The 22,302-nt window shown below is 41.4% G+C and overlaps 1 protein-coding gene across 2 annotated transcripts in view; it reads left to right on the top strand.

Annotated features, from left to right (window-relative positions):
• ZNF235 (zinc finger protein 235) overlaps window positions 1–22,302 on the top strand; it is a 53,829-nt gene that overhangs the window by 5,374 nt on the left and 26,153 nt on the right. The window contains exons 3-4 of one of the 2 annotated variants that reach the window (XM_032325283.1): window positions 6,364–6,490; window positions 7,418–7,504. In XM_032325283.1, the coding sequence (XP_032181174.1) occupies window positions 6,364–6,490; window positions 7,418–7,504 (214 nt within the window). Of the gene's footprint in view, window positions 1–6,363; window positions 6,491–7,417; window positions 7,505–18,080; window positions 18,263–22,302 lie in introns of those variants that run through there. The other variant, XM_032325284.1, reaches the window with a different exon arrangement.

The raw sequence follows: 22,302 nt of genomic DNA, 5'->3' as shown, positions 1-22,302 counted from the left end.
CTGCTGAAGCGAGCACTCTAAGAATTGTTTCTATTTCCTTGGTGTGAGTCATGATCTCTCCCCTTTCGTTCATAATTTTATTACATAATTTTATTAATTTGGGTCCTTTCTCTTCTTTTGGATACATATGGCCAGTGGTTTATCACTCTTACTAAGTCTTTCAAAGAATCAGCTTCTAGTTTCATTGATGTGTTCTCCTGTATTTCTGGTTTCTAATTCATTGATCTTTGCTCTAATCTTAATGATCTCCCTTCTTGTGCCTGGCTTAGGCTTTATTTATTGTTTTTTTGTTTGTTGTTTTTATTTGTTGTTCTTGCTACCCCAAATTTAAGGTGTAAAGTTAATTTGTGTATTCAAAATTTTTTCTGTTTTTTTTTTGAGTGAGGCTTGGATGGCTATGTATATCTCCCTTAGGACCACCTTTGCAGTATCCCTTAGGTTTTGGACTGATGTGTTTTCTTTCTCATAAGTTTCCATGAATTGTTTAAGTCCTTCTTTGATTTCCTTGTTGACCCAAACATTCTTGAGCAGAATGGTCTTTAGCTTCCAAGTGTTTGAATTTCTTCTAAACTTTTTCTTGTGGTTGAGTTCCAGTTTCAAAGTATTGTATTGAGAACATGCAGGGAGTAATCTCAATCTTTTGGTAACAGTTGAGACCAAATTTGTGACCCAGTATGTGGTCTATTCTGGAGAAAGTTCCATGTGTGTTTGAGAAGAAGTATTCTGTTGTTTTATGGAGGAATGTTCTGTATATGTCTATGAGGTCCATCTGGTCCAGTGTGTCATTCCAAGCTCTTGATCCTTTGTTGATTCTTCTGCTTAGATGATCTGTCTAGTGGTGAGAATGGAGTGTTGAGGTCTCCTACAATTAACATATTGTTATCAATATGTCTTTTTACTTTGGTTAACAGATGGCTTATGTAGTTGGCTGCTCCCATGTTGGGGACATAAATATTTAGAATTGTGCGATCCTCTTATTGGATAGACCCTTTAAGAATGATATACTGGGGATGCCTGGGTGGCTCAGTTGGTTAAGCAGCTGCCTTCGGCTCGGGTCATGATCCCAGCGTCCTGGGATCGAGTCCCACATCGGGCTCCTTGCTCAGCGGGGATCCTGCTTCTCCCTCTGCCTCTGCCTGCCATTCTGTCTGCCTGTGCTCGCTCTCTCCCCCCCCCTCTGATAAATAAATAAAAATCTTTAAAAAAATATAAAAAAAATTGTTAAAAAAAAAAAGAATGATATACTGTCCTTCTGTATCTCTAACTCCAGCCTTTAGCTTAAAATCTAATTTGTCTGATGTGAGAATTGCTACCTCAGCTTTCTTTTGAAGTCCGTTGGCATGAAAGATGGATCTCCATCCCTTCATTTTCAGTCTGGATGTATCTTTGGTTCAAAACAAGTCTCTTATAGACAGCATATGAATGGGTCCTGTCTTTTTATCCAAACTGCAGCCCTGTGCCATTTCATGGGAGCATTTAGGCCATTCATGTTGAGAGTGATTCTTGAAAGACATGATTTTATTGTCATCATGTTGCCTGTGAAGTCCTTGTTTCTATAGATTGTCTCTGTACATTTCTGTATCACTCTTGGGGTCGTTCTCCTTTTATAGAACACCCCCCCCTTAATATTTTGTGCAGGGCCAGCTTGACGGTCACATATTCTTTCAATTTCTACTGCTCTTGGAAATTCCTTGTCTCTCCATCCATTCTGAATGACAGCCTTGCTGGATCCTTGGCTGCATGTTCTTCTCATTTAATACCTTCACTATGTCTTTACCAGCCCTTTCTGGCTTGCCAGGTCTCTGTGGACAGGTCTGATGTTATTCTGATGTGTTCCTCCCCCTGTACATAAGAAATGACCTCTTCCCATTGCTGCTTTCAAGATTGTTTTCTTGGATCTTTGATTTATGAATTATACTATTATATTATAATATAATATGTCATGGCATTGGTCTGTCCTCATTGATATTCGGAGGGGTCCTCTCTGCCTCTTCGACATGAATGCTTGTTTCCTTTCCCAAATTAGGGAAGTTCTCAGCTACAGTTTGCTCAAATATATTTTCTAGACCTCTCTCTCTCTCTCCACCCCTCAAGGATCCCAGTAATTCTAATATTGAAATGTTTCACTGAGTCACTAATCTCTCAGTTTGATCCCTTGTGTTTTTGTTTTTCCCATGCCACCTCAGTTTCCTTCTTTTCTATGATCTCATTCTCTAGCTCACTAATTCGTTCTTCTGCCTCATTTACCTGGCAGTCGGAGTTTAGACTGCCTTTCATTCATAGCATTTTTAAGTTTGGCCTTATTAGAACTCATTTCTGCCCTTAGAGATTGTATACTATCGTTATTTTTTTTTTCTCAAGCTTAGGTATGGCCTTGATAATTGTTACTCAGAAGTCTGTTTCCAACATCTTGCTCATATCCATATCCATTAGTTCTGTGACAGAGGCCACAGTCTCTGATTCTTTCCTTTGTTTGGGGCTCCTCCCCTTAGTCATTCTGTTGAGGGGTGGTTGAGGGAATGCACAGAGTCTAAACTATTGACCATAACCCAAGCAAGATACACCTGTGTTTTATAAGGATCTTAGGGTTGTCGGCCTCTTGTTCTTTCAGCGTGTCTTCTGGGGGCAGGGACTGCCGCACTGTTCCTCAGACAATCCTGTTTGGACAGAGTTGCCCTCTCCCCTGTGGGGGAGTATGCGCTCAGTGAAAACTGGTTTTGGGGGCAGGAGAGTTTTGTTCTCTGGTGGCTTTCCCTAGTGGCTTTCCTCATCTCTTCCAAGAGTCAGAGCAAAAGTGACCTTATCCAGTCCTTTGTCTCAGAACAGAGAGACCTCAGTCTGTTCTCCAGAAAGCCCTCCAGGCCACACTGTTTCTGTTTCTGTCTGTGCTGCTGAAAACTGCAGCCACCTGGGCTGTTTTCCTTACAGCAGCACTCCCAACCATCATTCCCATGTCTCTGCCCTTTGCACTTCTAAAACTGACAGTACCCCTATAGTTCCAGGTTTCAGTTTGGGGGGCTGCCCTGAAGTCCTTTCCCTGTGGCCTCCAGTCTTCAAAATCTATGCCAGGTCCGCAGTGCAGGAGGCTTTTGCCTTCCTGGCACAAGATCACTGAAGCTCCCTCCCCCTTCCATGTATCCTCCTATATCTGCCTGCAGAATCACAGCTCCCTGCTTCATACCTGGAGACCAACTGCCGGAGACATTCTGTTTGTAGAGCTCCAGATGCATCTTCTTATATCTCAGGCAGATTTTGTGGGTGTCCAGGATGGATATATGTCCAGCTAGTTCAGGGGACAGGTTGAAATAGAGTCCCCTACTCCTATGCCTCCCCACCACCATATTACCTACAATTTAAATGATCACATCATTTTCCATAATTTACCTGTGCTTTATCCTAATCTCCTTTATGTGGATTTTACCATTTTAAAGATGTTTGCGATAACAGTTTGCTAACATCATATAACCTTTCTTCCTGTACAGAAACTCTGAGATCTCAGGGGTTTTTTTTCCCCCTCTTTAAAGCTCCAGGGACTCCATGGTTTTCTCACATGTGGTGCCTCACATTTTGTTGTAAGAATGTCTATCTAAAGTGTGGCTTGGTGTGGCATAGTCCACCTCGGACTAAAGTCAGAGAAAATAATTTTAGTTGTCTTTAAACAAGAAGAGCCAGATTTGGAGTGTACCTGGCTGGCTCAAGCCGTACAGCATGAGATTCTAGATCGTGGGGTCTTGAGTTCAAGCCCCTCGTTGGTCATAGAGCTCACTTAAAAAATAAGTAAATAATTTTAAAAAGGAGCTAGATTCCTTTTTTATTCTAAGTTAATCCATGTGCGTATTATAGTTAGATGTTTATTTTGTTCATTGACATGTTAGTATGTTTTAAAGAAGTACATATTTAGTTTTAAAAATCCTTAGTACTAGGGATTTACCAGACATTTACTCTGTGGAACAGATGTGTGAGGATAGAGGTGGTCTTACCTGCATTTTAAGATGAAGAAACAGGCTTGTGAACCTTCAGATACCTATTGACATCCACTCAGTGCCCAGTGACACTAAAGTTCCTATTGTCTAAGCCAGGAGTTTCAGGTGTTAAATCACAGTAAATGGAAAGATCCAAAAGAAAAGAGACTTCTCTATTCAGGGACCTGAGGCCAGGCTGCATGCGTGCTGGCATGGCTGGTAGACGGAAGACTCCAAAACTAATACATCCTCACCTAATTCCCTTTCTTAGTGGCTGTCTCTCTGTCAGATATATCCGCTCGTTGTTTAGTGTGTAGATGCTCAGAACTCTAGCTAGCATTGAGATAATTTTTATTTCTATACAGAAGAAGTTGGTATACATAATAGGAAACAGGAGCCAGTGGGTGGGGCAGTGAATGTGGGAATTTATACACACTAGGAAAAAGGCTTAATATTCTCAGTACAAATTTTACTGATCTATAAGATACTCTATAAGATCTATAGGATTATGAGCAAAGAAAACGAACAGGTAATATATTAAAAAATCAAAAGATATTTTAAAAATTATTTGTATATTGGGGCACCTAGGTGGCTCAGTGGGTTAAGCCTCTGCCTTTGGCTCAGGTCATAATCTCAGGCTTCTGGGATCGAGCCCTGCATCAGGCTCTCTGTTTGGCAGGGAGCCTGCTTCCCTCTCTCTCTGCCTGCCTCTCTGCCTACTGGTGATCTCTCCATTAAATAATAAACAAATAAATAAATAAATAAATATCTTAAAAAAATTATTTGTGTATAGTTTTTTTTTTTTAATTTTTTTTTTTAAAGATTTTATTTATTTATTTGACAGAGAGAAATCACAAGTAGATGGAGAGGCAGGCAGAGAGAGAGAGAGAGAGAGGGAAGCAGGCTCCCTGCCGAGCAGAGAGCCCGATGTGGGACTCGATCCCAGGACCCTGAGATCATGACCTGAACCGAAGGCAGCGGCTTAACCCACTGAGCCACCCAGGCGCCCATATTTGTGTATAGTTGACATGCCATCTTGAAAGACAGTTTTTTAAAAAAATTAAGTAAGTGGAGGGCACCTGGGTGGCTCAGTTGGTTGAGTGTTCGACTCTCGGTTTCAGCTCAGGTTTGTGAGATCAAGCCCTGAGTCGGGTTCCACACTCAGCACAGAGTCTGCTTGAGATTCTTTCCCTCTCCATCTGCCCTGTCCCGCTTGCACGCTCTCTCTCTCACTCTCTCTCTCCCCCATCCCTCAAATAAATCTTTTTTAAAAATTAAAAAAAATGAAACAAGTGGAAATTTTTTTTTAAAGTTTTGATCACTTATCAAATTACCCAAAATTTTAGAAATAAGATAATGTCTAATTTTGGCCAGAAGATAGAGAATCAGGGATACTTCTGTTCTCTTACAGGAAGAGTTCATTGGGAAAATTGTCATTATATTAGCAAAATAAAGGTGCCTATTTTTCAACAGTGCAATTGCCACTTCTTGGAACTTATCCTAGGGAAATAACAGGACAGTTGGCTGAGATATGTGTAAAAATGTTTTCTGCAGCATTATTAATAATGTAGAATAGCTATTCATTTCTTGGAATCATTAAATATATTCTAGATCACCACTTACAGAATATTATGCAACCAGGAACAATGATGGTAGCAGTAAGAGTGACAGCTGACATTTGTTGAGTACTTAATGCACATTAGATGCTGTCCTAGGTCCTTTATATATTCTCATTTGATCCTTATGATGTAGACTATCACACAGACAAAGACATTCAAGTATTGAGAAGTTAGGTGACTTGACCACGGTCCCAAAGTCAGTAACGGACAGAGCCTTAGAGGCATGTAGTCTCCAGAACACAGGCTCTTAACCTTGACACTGAATTCTGCATTTGACAGATAGGGTATGCTCCTGAGATCCCAGAGAATGAACTGTGCACCTTCCCAGCGGGGTGCTGAAGGCCTGTTGGATGGGCACATGTGGACGAAGTAGTGAGACTGCCCAGTGAGAGAAGGAGACGGCCTCTATTAAATACTGTTGAAAAAAATTCATGCAACATTTCTGACAAATTTCTTAGAAAATTTGGCACTGTCGGTCAAATTCTAAAATGTGTGTGTGATACGATTTGACCATAACAGTTCTAGAGACGTAACTGTATGAAGGGCACCATGTTGCGTGTACACTGGTGGTTTTTGTTTTCTTCTTCTCTTTCCTTCTCCTCCCCGGGACCCTTGCATTATTGGTGTGCTTGTGGAAGGGGAGAGACTACCACTAAGAAGAGTTGCTCCGATCCCACACAGTGTGGAACAACATCCCCATAGCTCCTCCGCCTCCTCAGCGCGGCCCTGCTGCCAGTGTCCACTGAGTGTGAGACTGAGTCTGCATGTGCTTGTTGTTGTAGGAGGCAGTGACGTTCAATGATGTGGCAGTGGTCTTCAGTGAGGAGGAGCTGGGGCTGCTGGATTCCACCCAGAGGAAGCTGTACCGTGACGTGATGCTGGAGAACTTCAGGAACCTGGTCTCTGTGGGTGAGGATAGGATCCTTCTGGAACTCATCCCCTCAAGCAGGGTTTCTCCTGAAGTTGGAGGCAGATGGTTCCTTGTTTTGAGGAGTCTCCTGTGCATTTTAGGATGTTTAGTGGCATCCCTGGCCTCTGCCGACTAGTTCAAGGCTTCAGGACTCCTCAGACACCAGAGTTTTCCAGTCCCTTTGGAGCACAGAGACAAGACATTTCTAGTCTTTATTCCAAGGCAGGTGTTGTCTTGTGTAAATGAACTGTAAATGGACAGTTAAGCTTGTCTTTACCTGGATCTGTATTTCGTCTATCTTTTTTAAACTCATTGATCATGATCTACTGGTAGGTCAGGGAACTAATTTAGTAAATTGAATCAGCAGTCTTATTGAATACTTACAGAACAGAGTAATAGCATCAGAGCTGTTACTTAGAATGGCACACGTCCGTGCATTCAGCAGGGGTCAGAGCAAGTGGTTTCCAGGGAGGGGAGTCAGACTGGGAAGGATGCAACAGAAACAGACCTTGGTTAGAAACAGTTCACTTTAGGGGTGCTGGGGGACCCTCAGTTGGGTAAGCATCCGACTTTGATTTTGGCTCAGGTCATGATCTCAGGGTCGTGAGATGGAACCCCGCATGGGGCTCTGCACTCAGCTCAGAGTCTGCTTGAGATTCTCTCTCCCCCCCTGCCCCGACTTCCTCTCCAAAAAAACGAAAGCGAGAAAGAATAAGAAACAGTTCATTGGATCACTTACTTCGAGAATTTGTATGGTAGTGATATACTTCTAATGATACCAAGTGTATTCCTTATTGTGGGTGGTGATAGGAAAGTGATAAATGCTGCCTTGGGGAGAGGCAGAGCCTTATGTTATGAAATCAGAGCCAAAATTTTTTAGTACTTTTGCCCTTAATATTTTCTACTTTGATCTTACCGTTTCATAGGGCATTCATCCTCCAAACCAGATATGATATCCCAGTTGGAGAGAGAGGAGGAGAAGCTTTGCATGAAGGAGAACCGCACTGAAAGAGGTAGGCACTCGGATAAGAACTATGCGGCTGGGGTCATTGTAGGTGACAGCCCCATTGTTCTGCCTCTGTTCTGGATGATCTTTGCACGGCAGCCAGAGAGAGCCTTTGAAAACATGAATCATAGCATGTCACTCATCTGTTTCAGACCCTCCACAGGCTTCTGCCTTCACTCAGAGTAAAAGTGGAAGTGCTCGTGGTGCCTGGGGGGCCAGTCATTGAAGCATCCACCTCTTTTTTGGGCCCAGGTCATGATTTCAGGGTCGGGAGAGTGAGCCCTGTGTCAGGCCCTGCGCTCAGTTCAGAGTCTGCTTGAGGTTCTCTCTGCCCCTCTGCCCCTCCCTGTGCGTTCTGTCTAAAAAAAAAAAAAAAAAAAAACAGGTGCCTGGGTGGCTCAGTCAGTTAAGTGCTTTTCCAGCTCAGGTCATGATCCTGGAGTCTCAGGATCGAGTCCCACCTTGGCTCTGTGCTCAGTAGGGAGTCTGCCTCTCCCTTTGCCCCTCACCCTACTTGTGTTGTCTCGCTCTCTCTCTCTCTCAAAAAATAAAATCTAAAAAAACCAAAACCAAAGTGTTCAAGGGGCCTGGAATGCCCTGTGGTATGTGCTCATCCCCCAGCTTCAACACGCATTCTGCATTTTTTTTTTTAAGATTTTATTTATTTATTTGACAGACAGAGATCACAAGTAGGCAGAAAGGCAGGCCGAGAGAGAGGAGGAAGCAGGCTCCCTGCTGAGCAGAGAGCCTGATGTGGGGCTCGATCCCAGGACTCTGGAATCATGACCTGAGCCAAAGGCAGAGGCTTTAACCCACTGAGCCACCCAGGTGCCCCCACATTCTGCATTTTTCTCCAGTTGTCCCTTCCCGCCCCCCCCACTGCTTTGCCAACCTGACTTGTGCCTCAGACAACACAGATACGCTCTACGTCAGGACTGTTTCCCTTCTCTTCTCTGGCTGGAATGCTGCCAGCCTGTACACATCCAGTCACTCTGGCTTTCTTACTTATGTCACTGAGAAGTCCTTTCTTCCAAGGCCTTGTCTGACCACTGCTTAAAATGCCATCTCCCATCACACTCCATGCCCTTGACTTGCTTTAATTGTGTGTAAGCACTACACCACCAGACTGACTAGCATATAGGATTTTGAAATTGTGGTAAAATATACATAACATAGAATTTATTTTAGCTGGCTGCATTAAGTACATTCCTGTTGTTGCACAACCGTCAACGCTGTCCATCTCCAGAACATTTCCGTCATCCCAGACTGCACTCTACACATCAGGCAGTGACTCCCTGTTCTCTCCTATCCCAGTTCCTAGTAACCACTGCTCTCCTCTCCGTGTCTATGCATTTGACCCTTGCAAGTACCTCACGTGAGCGGAGTCGTGCAGTGTTTGCCGTTAGTGTCTGGTTTCTCTCTTTTAGTGTAATGTCTTCAAGGTTGATGGTGTCGTATGTTAGAACTTCCTTCTTTTTTATGGCTGAATAATAGTTCACTGTATGTACAGATCACATTTTCTTCATCTTTTGTTGGACGTTTGGGTGGTTTGTACCATTTGGTTATGGTGAATAATGTTGCCGTGAACAGGGGTGTACAAGTATCTGTTCAGGTCGCTGCTTTCCATTTTTTGTGTGGATACCGAGACTGGAAATGCTGGATTGTATGGTAATGTTTTTTGATTATATTTGAGAGAGAGAGAGAGCATGCACGAGTGGGGTTGGGGGCAGGAGGGGCAGTGGGAGAGGGAGAAGCAGACTCCCTGCTGAGCAGGGAGCCCAACATGGGGTTGGAGCCCATGACCCTGAGATCATGAGCTGAGCTGAAGGCAGATGCTTAACCAACTGAGCCATCCAGGCACCCCTCGTTTGGTAATTCTATTTTTAATTTTTGAGGAATCGCCATACTGTTTTTCATAATAGTCACACTATTTTGTGTTCCCACCAGCAATGCACAGGTTCCCACCAACAATGTCCCACTGTATTGGGACATACACTAATCATCCTTACACTTGCTGTTTCGTGTGGGCTGTTGTTTTTTAACAACTAGTGGGTACCAAGTGGTATCTTGTTTTGATGTGCATTTCTCTAATAATTAGTGAAACTGAGCATCTTTTCATGTGCTTGTTAGCCATTTGTACATCTTCTTCGGAGAAATGTCTGGGCAAGTCTTTTGTCCATTTTTGAGTCGCGTTTGTTTTCTGTTGAGTTTTAGGAGTTCTCTGTATTCTGAATACTAATCCCTTACTAACTGGATATATGATTTGCAAATATTTTCTCATTCTGTATATGGCCTTTTTCTCTATTGATAGTGTCTTTTGATGCATTAAGAATTTTTAATTTTCATGAAATTTTCAAATTTATCTTTCTTTTATTCCCTGTGGCTTTGGAGTCCTATCCAAGAAATCATTGTTAAGTCCAATATCATGAAACTTTTGTCCTATGTTTTCTCCTAGGAGTTTTATAGTTTTAGATCCTTTAGATCTTTAATGCATTTTGAAGTAATTTTTGAAAATGGAATAAGGAATGGTCTGACTTCATTCTTTGACGTGTGGATATCCAATTTTTCTAGCACCAGTTATTGAAAAGACTGTCCTTTTCCCATTGAATGGTCTTGGCACACTTGTCAAAAACCATTTGACTGTGTATGTGATGGTTTAGTTCTGAGCTCTGTAGACTGTTCCCTTGGTCTGTATGTGTTTATACCAGTACACTGCTGTTTTGACTACTGCAACATTATAATAAGTTTTGAAATCAAGAAGTAACTGCCTCCAACATCTTTTTTCTTTTCTTTTTTTTTCTTTTTATTAACATATAATGTATTATTTGCCCCAATTCACAGGTCTGTGAATTGTCAGTCTTACACATTTCACAGCACTCACCACAGCACATACCCTCCCCGATGTCCATCCCCCATCCACGCTATCGCTACCCCTTCACCCCCCAGCAACCCTCAGTTTGTTTCGTGAGATTAAGAGTCTCTTATGGTTTGTCTCCTTCCCCGGTCCATCTTATTTCATTTGATCTCTCTGATATGAGGAATTTGAGAGGCAGGGTGGGGGGCTATGGGAGGTAGGAAACAAAACAACTTTTTTCTTTTTTAAAAGTTGTTTTGGTGACTCAGGGAATTTCAGGATGGGTTTTTCTGTTTCTGTATTATTAGAATTTTGATAGAGATTGCATTGAATTTGTAGATCCTTTTGAGTAGCATTGATATCTTTTTTTTTGTTTTACCCAATAGAAATTAAATCATTTTTATTTTTTTATTGTGTTAGTACCATACAGTACATCATTAGTTTTTGAGGTAGTGTTCCATGATTCATTGTTTAAATAACAGCCAGTGCTCCATTCAGTATGATTTCCTAACAATATTGAACCTTCCAATCCATGAACTTGAGCTGTCGTTCCATTTTCCTATATTTTTAATTGATCAGTGTTGTAGTTTTCAGTGTACATGTCTTTCACCTCCTTGGTTAAGTTAATTATCAAGCATTTTGTTCTCTTTGGCACTATTGTATATGGAATTATTTTCTTAATTTCCTTTTAGAATTTTCATTATATGTAGAAATGCAACTGATTTTGTGCATGACTTTGTTCCTTGCTACTTTGCTGAATTCATTTATTAAACGGTTTTTGTGTGGAACCTTTAGGATTTTTCAAATCATATCCTCTATTAACAATTTTTTTTATTAAATTGATTTATTTATTTTCAGGAAAACAGTATTCATTATTTTTTCACCACACTCAGTGCTCCATGCAATCCATGCCCTCTATAACACCCACCACCTGGTACCCCAACCTCCCATCCGCCCCCCGCCACTTCAAACCCCTCAGATTGTTTTTCAGAGTCCATAGTCTCTCATGATTCACCTCCCCTTCCAATTTCCCCCAACTCCCTTTTCCTAACACCCCTTGTCCTCCATGATATTTGTTATGCTCCACAAATAAGTGAAACCATATGGTAATTGACTCTCTCTGCTTGACTTATTTCACTCAGCATAATCTCTTCCAGTCCTGTCCATGTTGCTACAAAAGTTGGGTATTCGTCCTTTCTGATGGAGGCATAATACTCCATAGTGTATATAGACCACATCTTCCTTATCCATTTGTCCGTTGAAGGGCATCTTGGTTCTTTCCACAGTTTGGCGACCGTGGCCATTGCTGCTATAAACACTGGGGTACAGATGGCCCTTCTTTTCACGACATCTGTATCTTTGGGGTAAATACATGACAATTTTAAATCATATCCTCTATGAACTATTTTACTTCTTCCTTTCCAGTTTGGATGCCTTTTGTTTCTTGCCCAATTTCTTAGGCTAAAACTTCCAGTACTGTGCTGAATATTAGGGATGGAAGTAGGCATCCTTGCCTTAATCCTGATATTGGAGGAAAAGTTTTCAGTCTTTCACCATTGAGTCTGATGTATATTGTGTATTTTTCACTTAAAGCTTTCATTACATTGAAGCAGTTTCCTTCTATTACTAGTTTGTTGAAAGTTTTTATCGTGAAAGCATTTTGAGTTTTGTCATTAGCTTTTTCTACATTAACTGGGATGATTATGTGATTTTTTTTCCTTTATTCTGTTAATGTGGCATATCACATTGATTTTTTTGGTGTGTTGAACCATCCTTGCATTTCAGAAATAAATCCCACTTGGCTGTCTTGTAGTGTCCTTTTAATATACTACTGAATTTGGTTTGCTAGTATTTTTAGATCAGTGGTCATAAGGGATATTCGTAGTTCCCTTTCTACTGTGTCTCTGTCTGGCTTTAGTGTCAGGCAATACTGGCCTCACAGAATAAGTAGGAAGTGCTCCCTCCTCTTCCATGTTTTTGGAAAAGTTGAACAAGGACTGAACATTTTTTGTTGTTGTTGTTGTTGTTTTTAAGATTTTTATTTATTTATTTGATAGAGAGTAAGAGCAAGAGAGATCATAGAGGGGAACGGAGAAGCAGACTCACCACTGAGTAGGGAACCTCGCGTGGGGCCCAGCCCCAGGACCCTGACATCACAGCCCCGGCCAAAGGCAGATGCTTCACCAACTGAGCCACCCAGGCACCCCAAGAATTAATATTCTTCTTTAAATGATTGATATAATTCACCAGTGAAGCCATCTGGTCCCTGCTTTTCTTTGTTGGGAAGTTTTTTTTATCACCAATTCAATCTTCTGAACAGTTACAGGTCTAGGTTTTCTGTTTCTTTGTGATTCAACCTTAGGTTTGTTTTTCTAGGAATTTGTCCATTCTATCTAGGTTATCCAATTTGTTGGCATTGAAATATTCATAGTGCTGTCTTATAATCTTTTGTTTCTTTATGGTCAGTAGCAACGTCCCCACTTTCATTTTTTTTTTAAGATTTTATTTATTTATTTATTTATTTGTCAGAGAGAGAGCGAGAGAGAGAGCGAGCTCAAGCAGGCAGAGTGGCAGGCAGAGAGAGAAACAGGCTCCCCCCGAGCAAGGAGCCCAATGTGGGACTCGATCCTAGGACCCTGGGATCATGACCTGAGCCTAAGGTAGTGGCTTAACCGACTGAGCCACCCAGTCATCCCACGCACTTTCATTCTAATATTAGAAATCTGAGTCTTCTCTCTTAGCCACTGTAGCTAATTTTTTGTCTATTTTGTTGCTCTTTTGAAGAAGCAGCTGTTGCTTCTCATTGATTTTTCTCTATTGTTTTTCTGTTGTATATTTGACTTATTTCTGCTCTTCGTTATTTCCTCCTGCTAACTATGGGTTTGGTTTGTTCGTTCTTTCTTTCTTCTTGTTAAGAGAGAGAGTGCACATGAGTAGGGGGGAAGAGCAGAGGGAGAGGAAGAGAATTTCAAGCAGACTCCACGCCTAGTGCAGAGCCTGATGTAGGGCTTCATCCCACAGCCTTGAGATCATGAACTGAGCTGAAATCAACTCAGATACTCAACTGATTGAGCTACCCAGGCACCCCAGTTTGTTCTTTTTCTATTCCCTTATGATGTAAAGTTTCTTTTTTTTAATGATGTAAAGTTTTATTGTTATTTGAGATATCTTTTATTTTTTTCCAGTTTTACTGAGGTGAAATTGACATAATTGTCCAAGTTGTACAACATAATGATTTTATATTTGTATATATTACAGAATGATTACTATAATAAGTTTTGTTAACATCCATGACTTCATATAGTTGATTCTTTTCCTTGTGAGGGAAACTTTTAAGACAATACTGTTCAGAAACTTTTAAACATATAATGCAGTATTGTTAACTATAGTTATTCTGTTGTACATTACATCCCCAGAACTTGTGATCTGTTTTGTTAGAAGACTTGAGATCGAGAGAGAGATTTTTGTTATTCTATATTTGTTTCATGTACATCTTTTTTATTTTTCTTTTTTAAAGATTTTATTTATTTATTTGACAGAGATCACAAGTAGACAGAGAGGCAGGCAAAGAGAGAGGAGGAAGCAGGCTCCCTGCTGAGCAGAGAGCCCAATGTGGGGCTTGATCCCAGAACCCTGAGATCATGACCTGAGCTGAAGGCTAGGCTTTAACCCCCTGAGCCACCCAGGTGCCCTAAGTTCTTCTTCTTTTTTTTTTTTTTAAACTCAATTAGCCAGCATATCATTGGTTTCAGGATGTAGTGTTCAGTAATTATCAGTTGCATATAACATCCAGTGCTCATCACATCACTCAGTAAATTCAGTTAGCCAACATATAACACATCATTAGTCTCAGATACAGAGTTCAACAATTTACCAGTTGCATATAACACCCGTGTCTTAAAGCTTTTTGCCCCTCTTTCATTATCACATTTGTTTGTTTAGTTGATTTTTTTTTGTAGTGACGCATTTCAATTCTATAATTTTTTAAACGATTTTAGAGAGTGAGCAAGCATGGGGACAGGCGGGGGGGTGGGGGAGAGAACCCTCAGGCAGACCCTCCACTGAGCATAGACACAGGCCTTAATCCCATGACCCTGAGATCATGATCTGAGCTGAAATCAAGGAGTCATCTTTAACCAACTGAACCGCACAGGCGCCCCTCAATTCTATAATTCTGACACCAGTTCTAATATGTGGGGGTTATTGCCATATTAAGCAATTAGTCAGGAGACCAGCTGGGTACCATACATTTGAACTCAATTCTGACACCATCTGTCTGGATACAGCATCCAGTCCCATGGCTTAAGCGCTCGGTCCTACAAGATGCCCACCCTCCTCCTTCACCCTCTTTCAGCGGCCAGCCACAAGTCCAAGTTGTTCACCATGCTCCAGAGGTCCCTGCAACCTCCACCTTGGGCTCAGTTGTTTTGCCCGAGGGGCTCACAGAACTCAGAGACAGAGTCTACTTACTAGGTTGTCAGTTTATTATAAAAGGACATAACCCAGAAGAGACCCAGGGGGCAAAGTCTGTGGGAAGGGGTATGGAGCGTCCAGGCTCTCTCTGCGCTCACCGGTCTCCCTGCATCTCCACGTGTCCATGGACCTTAGGGCTCTCCAACTCCCTTCCTTTCCAGTTTGTGTGGAGGCTTCATTTCTTAGGCCTGATCAGTGTGGTCATTGGCTATTAGTGGTTGATTCAGCCTTCTGCCCCTCTCCCTTTCCCAGAGGTCGGGAGGTGGGACTGAACGTTCCATGGCTCTCATGGCACCTGGCCTGCCATCCTCGGGGGATTGCTAGAAGTCACCTCATTAACCTAAACTCAGATGTGGTTAAAGAGGTTTGTTAGGAAGTTCAGGACCCGTGTCCCCCTTATGGCTGTGGGAGGGTTTCAGAAACTGAGAACAAGAGACCAAGTATTAAAACAAAGATATTCCCATTGTTCTTTTGTCCCAGGACATTCCAAGGGTTTTGCGATGTGGGATGGGAACTGGCAACTAAAATACATATTTATCGTAAATCACAATATCACATTTTATAGTATTCAGTGGGTAGGTTTTATAAATCCTTAATTTTTCAGAAGTTTATTTTTTGATGCTGTAGAAATATTCCATTTTTCAGTTATTTGGTTTTACAACATAGGAATTCAATCAGTTTTTGACCTCCACCTGGTAGTCTGCAGTCTTCCCATGTTGGTATATTCTAGAAACATTTTTATACTTTATTTGTACATTCCTAAAGATTTTTCTCTGCAGAAAATCATGATGTACAAATGTTTATTCTTTATTCTTTCCTTTCCAATGTGAACACCTTTGGGGTTTTTTGATGGCTTGTTTCCCTGAAAGCACGTGGACAGCATTCAGTCTTTCAGCACTGATAATGCTGTAGGTTTTCTTATTGGGTTGAGCTCCCGTCTGTTCTTAGTTTCAGTGTTTTTATCATGAATAGGGTTATTTTGTAAAATGCTTAGTCTACTGAGAGGACCATAAGATTTTCTCCTTTATGCTGTGAATATGGTAAAATGCATTGGTGATTTCAGTGCTAAACAACCTTGCATTCCTTCTCTTATTTTTTTTTTAAAGATTTTATTTATTTGACAGAGAGAGAGAGATCACAAGTAGGCAGAGAGGCAGGCAGAGAGAGAGAAGGGAGGAGGAAGCAGGCTCCCTGCAGAGCAGAGAGCCCAATGTGGGGCTCGATCCCAGAACCCTGGGATCATGACCTGAGCCGAAGGCAGAGGCTTCAACCCACTGAGCCACCCAGGCACCCCAGCATTCCTTCTCTTAAAAAACAAAATTACGCTGACTACATTTTTATTTATTTATTTATATATATATTTTTAAATTTAGACTTTATTTTTACAGTGTTCCAAGATTCATTGTTTATGCACCACACCCAGTGCTCCATGCAATACGTGCTCCCCTTAATACCCACCACGAGGCTCACCCATCTCCCCACCTTCTCCCCTCCAAAACCCTCAGTTTGTTTCTCAGAGTCCACAGTCTCTCATGCTTAATCTCCCCCTCTAATTTCCCTCAATTCACGTTTTCTTTCTTTCTCCTAATGTCCACCATGTTATTCCTTATGCTCCATAATTAAGTGATACCATATGATAATTGACTTTCTTTGCTTAACTTATTTTACTCAGCATAATCTCCTCCAGTCCCGTCCATGTTGATACAAAAGTTGGGTATTCATTCTTTCGAATGGAGGCATAATACTCCATTGTGTATATATGGACCACATATTCTTTATCCATTTGTCAGTTGAAGGGCATCTTGGCTCTTTCCACAGTTTGGCGACTGTGGTCAATGCTGCAATGAACATTGGGGTACAGATGGCCCTTCTTTTCACTACATCTGTGTCTTTGGGGTAAATAGTAGTGGGAGCTCTCTGCCGCTCATGGAGCTCCCAGGGGAGTGAGCCGGTCCGATGGTGGAAGCAAACGGGTCACACACAATAACTGAAAGCGAAAGCTGTTTATTAGCGCATACCACACAATAGCTAATACAAGACAGACAACTCTAGCCGCATGGGCTAGGGAGAGGACCCAGGGTACTCCCCCTCGATCCCCTTCTCTGGAGCACACCGTTTGGGTGCATCGACCGAGAAGGTGACCGATCCCCTCCCCGGACCACACCTTTTGGGTGCATTGACCAGGAGGATGATCTGAGCGAGAGTGTCCCAAGAGCACACTCTGACAAGCAGAGGGCCAGTGCTGCTTATATGCCAGTTCAGTCACTGCGTCAAAGGTGCTTGCGGTTAATCTGCGGTCTGCTGTACGTGCAAGGCTGCTCATCTGCTGCTGCTAATGTTGCTTGTAGCACGTACACCATGTCCCGGTGGTCAATCTGCGGTCAGCTATAACATCCTGTGTAACACCTCCTAGTTCATAACAGTTCTTAACATCCTGTGTAACACCTCCTAGTTCATAACAGTTCTTGGAAGCTCTTTGCCTGTTTGGAAGCTCTACGACAGTGGGGTTCATGCTCACAGGACTCCCTCAGTCCACCCTTTTCTTTTCTTTTCTTTTGTGGCAGGATGGTGGGATTAATTCTTATGATGGTGTTCCCTTTTCTCTGTGGGAAGTCCAGGATGTCTTGTTTCGGGGCAGTTTGTTCCTAATGTTCTGGACTCTGTCTCGAACACTCATCCACCAAGTGGAGCCGCGCAAATTGGGCTTCCAGCCTTTTCCAGGCTTGACGCCTTGCTCGAGTGATGATACGTCGCCGAGCTCTACGTCTGCTTCCCCAAAAATGTCTGTCATCATTATCTGGTCCGCCACAGACATGGCAGGAAGGATTTGGTCCTGTTCAGGTATAAGAGAATAACCTACAAACTTATAAAGCATATTTTAAACGCACTGAAAGAGGCATGGCCCGAAAAGAAGTAAGAGCAGTACTGTAAGTGCTAGAATATCCCATGATCTCCACAGATCCTTGAACTTATTCCATATGGTAGTTAGCCAATTTGACTCCCCAAAATTTTTGAGTTGTACCTCTAATGATTGGAACGAGGCGCCACTCTCAGCCAGTTGCTGCAGTATTAACTCCTTATATGTCCTGCTTTGATTTAACCAGTTGCTCATGGTCCTATTCTTCATAGTAATGTTATATTTGGAATTCCAGACAAGGTGGGTCAGACATACTGGGGTAAAACTCCCACATCCGGCCAAATTCATTAATTGGGCTGTTCCCAGGATCCAATCAATTCTATCTACTCTTGCCTCCAGTTCCATCAGGCCTGCCTCCAGGGCCTCCTGTCTGTGCAACAACAATCCCTGGGTTTCAAGGATGCCTCTCAGGAGTTTCTGTTGCTCCTTCAAGACTCCTACCAGCCCTGAAGATTGGAGCACTCCAGTTATCCCTGAGGCGGCTCCGATTCCACTCATCAGCAAGGAGAACAGAAGCAATGGTACCTGTACAGCTCTTTTCCTCCTGCCAATCGACTTTGTAGTCCCCCACATTGGGAATTCACTTTCCCTGAACACTCCTATTGAAGGTTGTTTGACTATGGAGTAATGGTATTATTTTGGCATGAGCACTCTTCCTCTGAAGTATTATTATTACAGCTGCTGTTATAGAACCCTTTCCAGGCATTATAACATGTCCAGTTTCCTGTCATGCTTCTGAGGGATGTTCTGACCCAATTAGCTATTAACATTTTGGCTCCTCCATCCTAGAAGGGAATATTCTTTGCTATTGTACAGTTGTTCCAATCTATTGAGGTGTTACTCGTGACACCACAGGAAGAGCTTTTGTTTTCGCCATCTATGCAAGGACATTGTATGATGACGCTAAAGTTTTTTGAGTGGCAAGGAAATAGGAACCACCTGGCAGTGTTTTCTTGGGGGCGGCTGGTATTGACTTTCCATAGATTTAATACTGCTCCATCTGGCCTCCAAGAGTCACCAGTGTAATTGCATTTCAGTTGTTTATACCCTTTTTCCTTATAGCTCAAATATGATAGGGGAAAACCCCCAAATTTGCCTTGTGTTGATACCCTTTGTTTCCAGATGGTTCTGGAGCAGTTGACAGACATATTTCTTGGTATCCAATGATATGTGTAGTTACATTTGTCAATGCCAGACATGCTCCCATAAAGTGTTCCATTAGTTCCAAAGATCGGTTCTGAGATCATGGTTTGGTTGATAAGAGTATTAGAAAGGTTAGTAATGCAATACTGCAAAGTTCGTTAGACACAAAAATATTTCTGAAGAAAGCAAAGCTGGCAGTGGAAAGCGCACTTTATGCACAAGCATGAGTTACTGCTAGCAAAGCACATTAATAGCATCTTGGGGGTTTTTGTCCTGTTAAGAGGAGTCTCCACCAATTTGAGGTGTGCTTCCCACAGGATGCTAACCTGCATAACAGGCCAAACGCTTCTGGCCTATCCCATTTTCCTTCCCATTCTTCCCAATTAACCTTGGTTCCTATCACTACTTTATATCTGTTGTACCAGATAGCTTCATTTTCTATATTTTGCATGCCTAAATTTAACCTAAATAGTTTCCTTCTGTCTTCTTGACTTCTTCTTTCGAGGAAGCCTAATTCCTGTCTAATGTGAAATTTTTGGGTTCCTCTTTTACAGCTTGTGATTCTAATGACATTGGTTTTTTGGGTGCTACTAAAGGTTGTTCTCCATAGGTTTTGTGGCCTAGTCCTCTGGGTTAGGTACCTCCTTAAAGCTTTTATTAGGGATGAGGACTGGCCCATCAGGTGTTTGTATTACTATAGCATCTTCCCCTTTCCAAAGGATACAGGCAGGACCTTGCTAATTCCCCTTTTGCTTTCCTTGCTGAAGTCTGTAATAACAGAATTTTTTGTTATTTTGAGTTTTGTAGATATTTATCTGTATATTTATCTGTATTTGGTTATCTGTATTCATCTGGTATATCATTAGTTCCCAAGGTGTGACATCCCCTATTCCACCCCTTTGTTTTTTATTGAGCACTATTAGTGCTAGATCCAATGCGGCTTGTAATGTCTCTGTTTGCTCTCTGAACTGATTAGTTAGTCTTTTTAATTCCTTGTGCTTATTTTCTACTATGGCCTGACTTTGAGGATTCCATGGAATGCCATATGTGTGTTTTATATTTAAGTATTGACATATTCCCTCCACCTGTCTGGATGTGAAATTTGGCCCATTATCTGAGTGGACCCAGTTTACATTCCATAGTTTGTATAAATTTAATATGGCTATAGCAGTGGCTTTTCCCGATTGTGAGGGCAGGATCACTGCATGCAAGTATCCTGAGGAGCTGTGACAAGCAGTAAAGATTGTCTTTTCTCCCATATGAGTACAGTCTATCTGCCATAGTTGGGAGTCTACAGGGTTGATGCCTCTTATTGGGTTTGCCCCTTTAATGCAATTTGGGCATTGTTTAATTATTTCTTTTGCCACTGTGGTAGGAAGACCATATTTAAATTTTAAATCCTTCCAATTATTATGCCATTTCTTATGTTCTTCCTTTATTTGATTCAGGTTGTCTACCCAGTTGAAAAAGACACCTGTGCTGCCAAACCCTTGTTGTCCTCTCTCTGTGTTTTTGTCTACTGTGCCTAGTTTAAGAGGTTCATGAAATAAGGGTAGGATAATTAATTGTGCTATTTTCTGTCCTGATTGTGATGAAATTCCCCTCTTTCCTCCATTTAGTAACAGAACTTGAATATCACCTCTAAACACTTGATCTATAATTCCTCCCTGGATTTGTAGGCCTTTTAAGCCTAGGGATGATTTTTGGGTTATCCAACCCCAGTATCCTCTTGGGATTTCTATTTTTGTTTTTATGTTTAGTTTTATAATTTCCCTAGGTAATAGAAATAACTCTTTTGGGGCACATAGATCATAGCCTACATCTTTTGGTCTTTTGTCCTTAACATTTTCTCTCTCCACAACAATAGATACTAATTGGTCTGCTTTTGTGTTTCCAGGTACCCCTTTATGTCCTGGTACCCATCCTATATATCAGTTGTCCTTTTTCATAGCTGATGAAATTATCTCCTTCCATAAACTATCTTCTATGGTTTCTGGGTCTGGTCTAGCTCTTAAAATGGAGAAGCAGTACTTGCTATCTGTGATGATGTTAACCTGCGGATCTGAATCTTGAAAGGCCATTTTTATTGCATATTTTTCTGCTTGATGATTTGATCCTACTATATGTTCTATTCTATTTTTTCCTGTGGATGTAACATATCCTGCCTTTGTTTGTTGTTCCTTTCTCCCTCCATCTGTATAGAAGACTTCCACATCCTCTAAAGGATCATCACTTTGGTTTGCTAGGGCTTCCTTAAACATTAAATCTGCATTTATTAGTTTGACATGGGGAAACCAGCGAAGATAATTTTGTTGGCTGTACCAATTTTCTAAGGTCCTTTTTTCCATGGGGAGTAGAATAATGGATTCTACCCCTAATCTGATTTTGCATTCTGTGCAAATATTTTGAATAGCTATGGCCAATTTATCTAGGATAGATTTCCCAATATCCCTCTTTAATGATTGTCTTCCAACCCATAGTATTTGTTTTTTCCCTTGCTCTTCCTGATATATTCCATAATTTATTTCCTGAGAATCCTTTACAATCTTGCAATAAACCTCCTTTTCTGATATGTAGTAATGATATCCCTGATTTTCTGTTATTTTTTGTTGGGCATATTTTACTTCCTCTAAAGCTTCTGTCGTCCATTCCCTATGGGAGTCTATTTGCATATTGCCTCTCATTACATTACGTAAGTTTTTTTTAATTTTTTTTATTAAAAGATTTTATTTATTTATTTGACAGACAGAGATCACAAGTAGGCAGAGAGAGAGAGGAGGAAGCAGGCTCCCCGCTGAGCAGAGAACCCGATGCGGGGCTCAATCCCAGAACCCTGGGATCATGACCTGAGCCGAAGGCAGAGGCCTTAACCCACTGAGCCACCCAGGCACCCTGATGATATATATTATTAATCTTATTAAATAATAGTTCTAGAAAATAAACTTTTGCCAAAATGTATGTCATAAAATCAATGTTTTAATGACTAACCATTACTTTTTTTTCCTATATCCTTGTATTTAAAATGACTATTTTCAGACATGTAAACACTTCTAACCAGTTTATCAAGCTTACATTGAGAAAACTACCTGTAGAGAAGAAAGACTTTCTGAGAATCATTGTACTCAGAATCCAACCTTGCTATTTACTGTCTGTGGGATGTAATTCTGTTTATCATTCTTTTTTTTTTATTTCATATAATGTATTTCTTTTTTTATTTTTTATTTTTTATAAACATATATTTTTATCCCCAGGGGTACAGGTCTGTGAATCGCCAGGTTTACATACTTCACAGCACTCACCAAAGCACATATCCTCCCTAATGTCCATAACCCCACCCCCCTTCTCCCAACCCTCCTCCCCCCAGCAACCCTCAGTTTGTTTTGTGGGATTAAGAGTCACTGATGTTTTTTCTCCCTCC

Source organism: Mustela erminea, chromosome 19 (genome assembly GCF_009829155.1).
Source record: "Mustela erminea isolate mMusErm1 chromosome 19, mMusErm1.Pri, whole genome shotgun sequence".
NCBI classification, from domain to species: Eukaryota; Metazoa; Chordata; class Mammalia; order Carnivora; family Mustelidae; genus Mustela; species Mustela erminea.
This window is presented reverse-complemented; position numbering and strand designations above follow the sequence as displayed.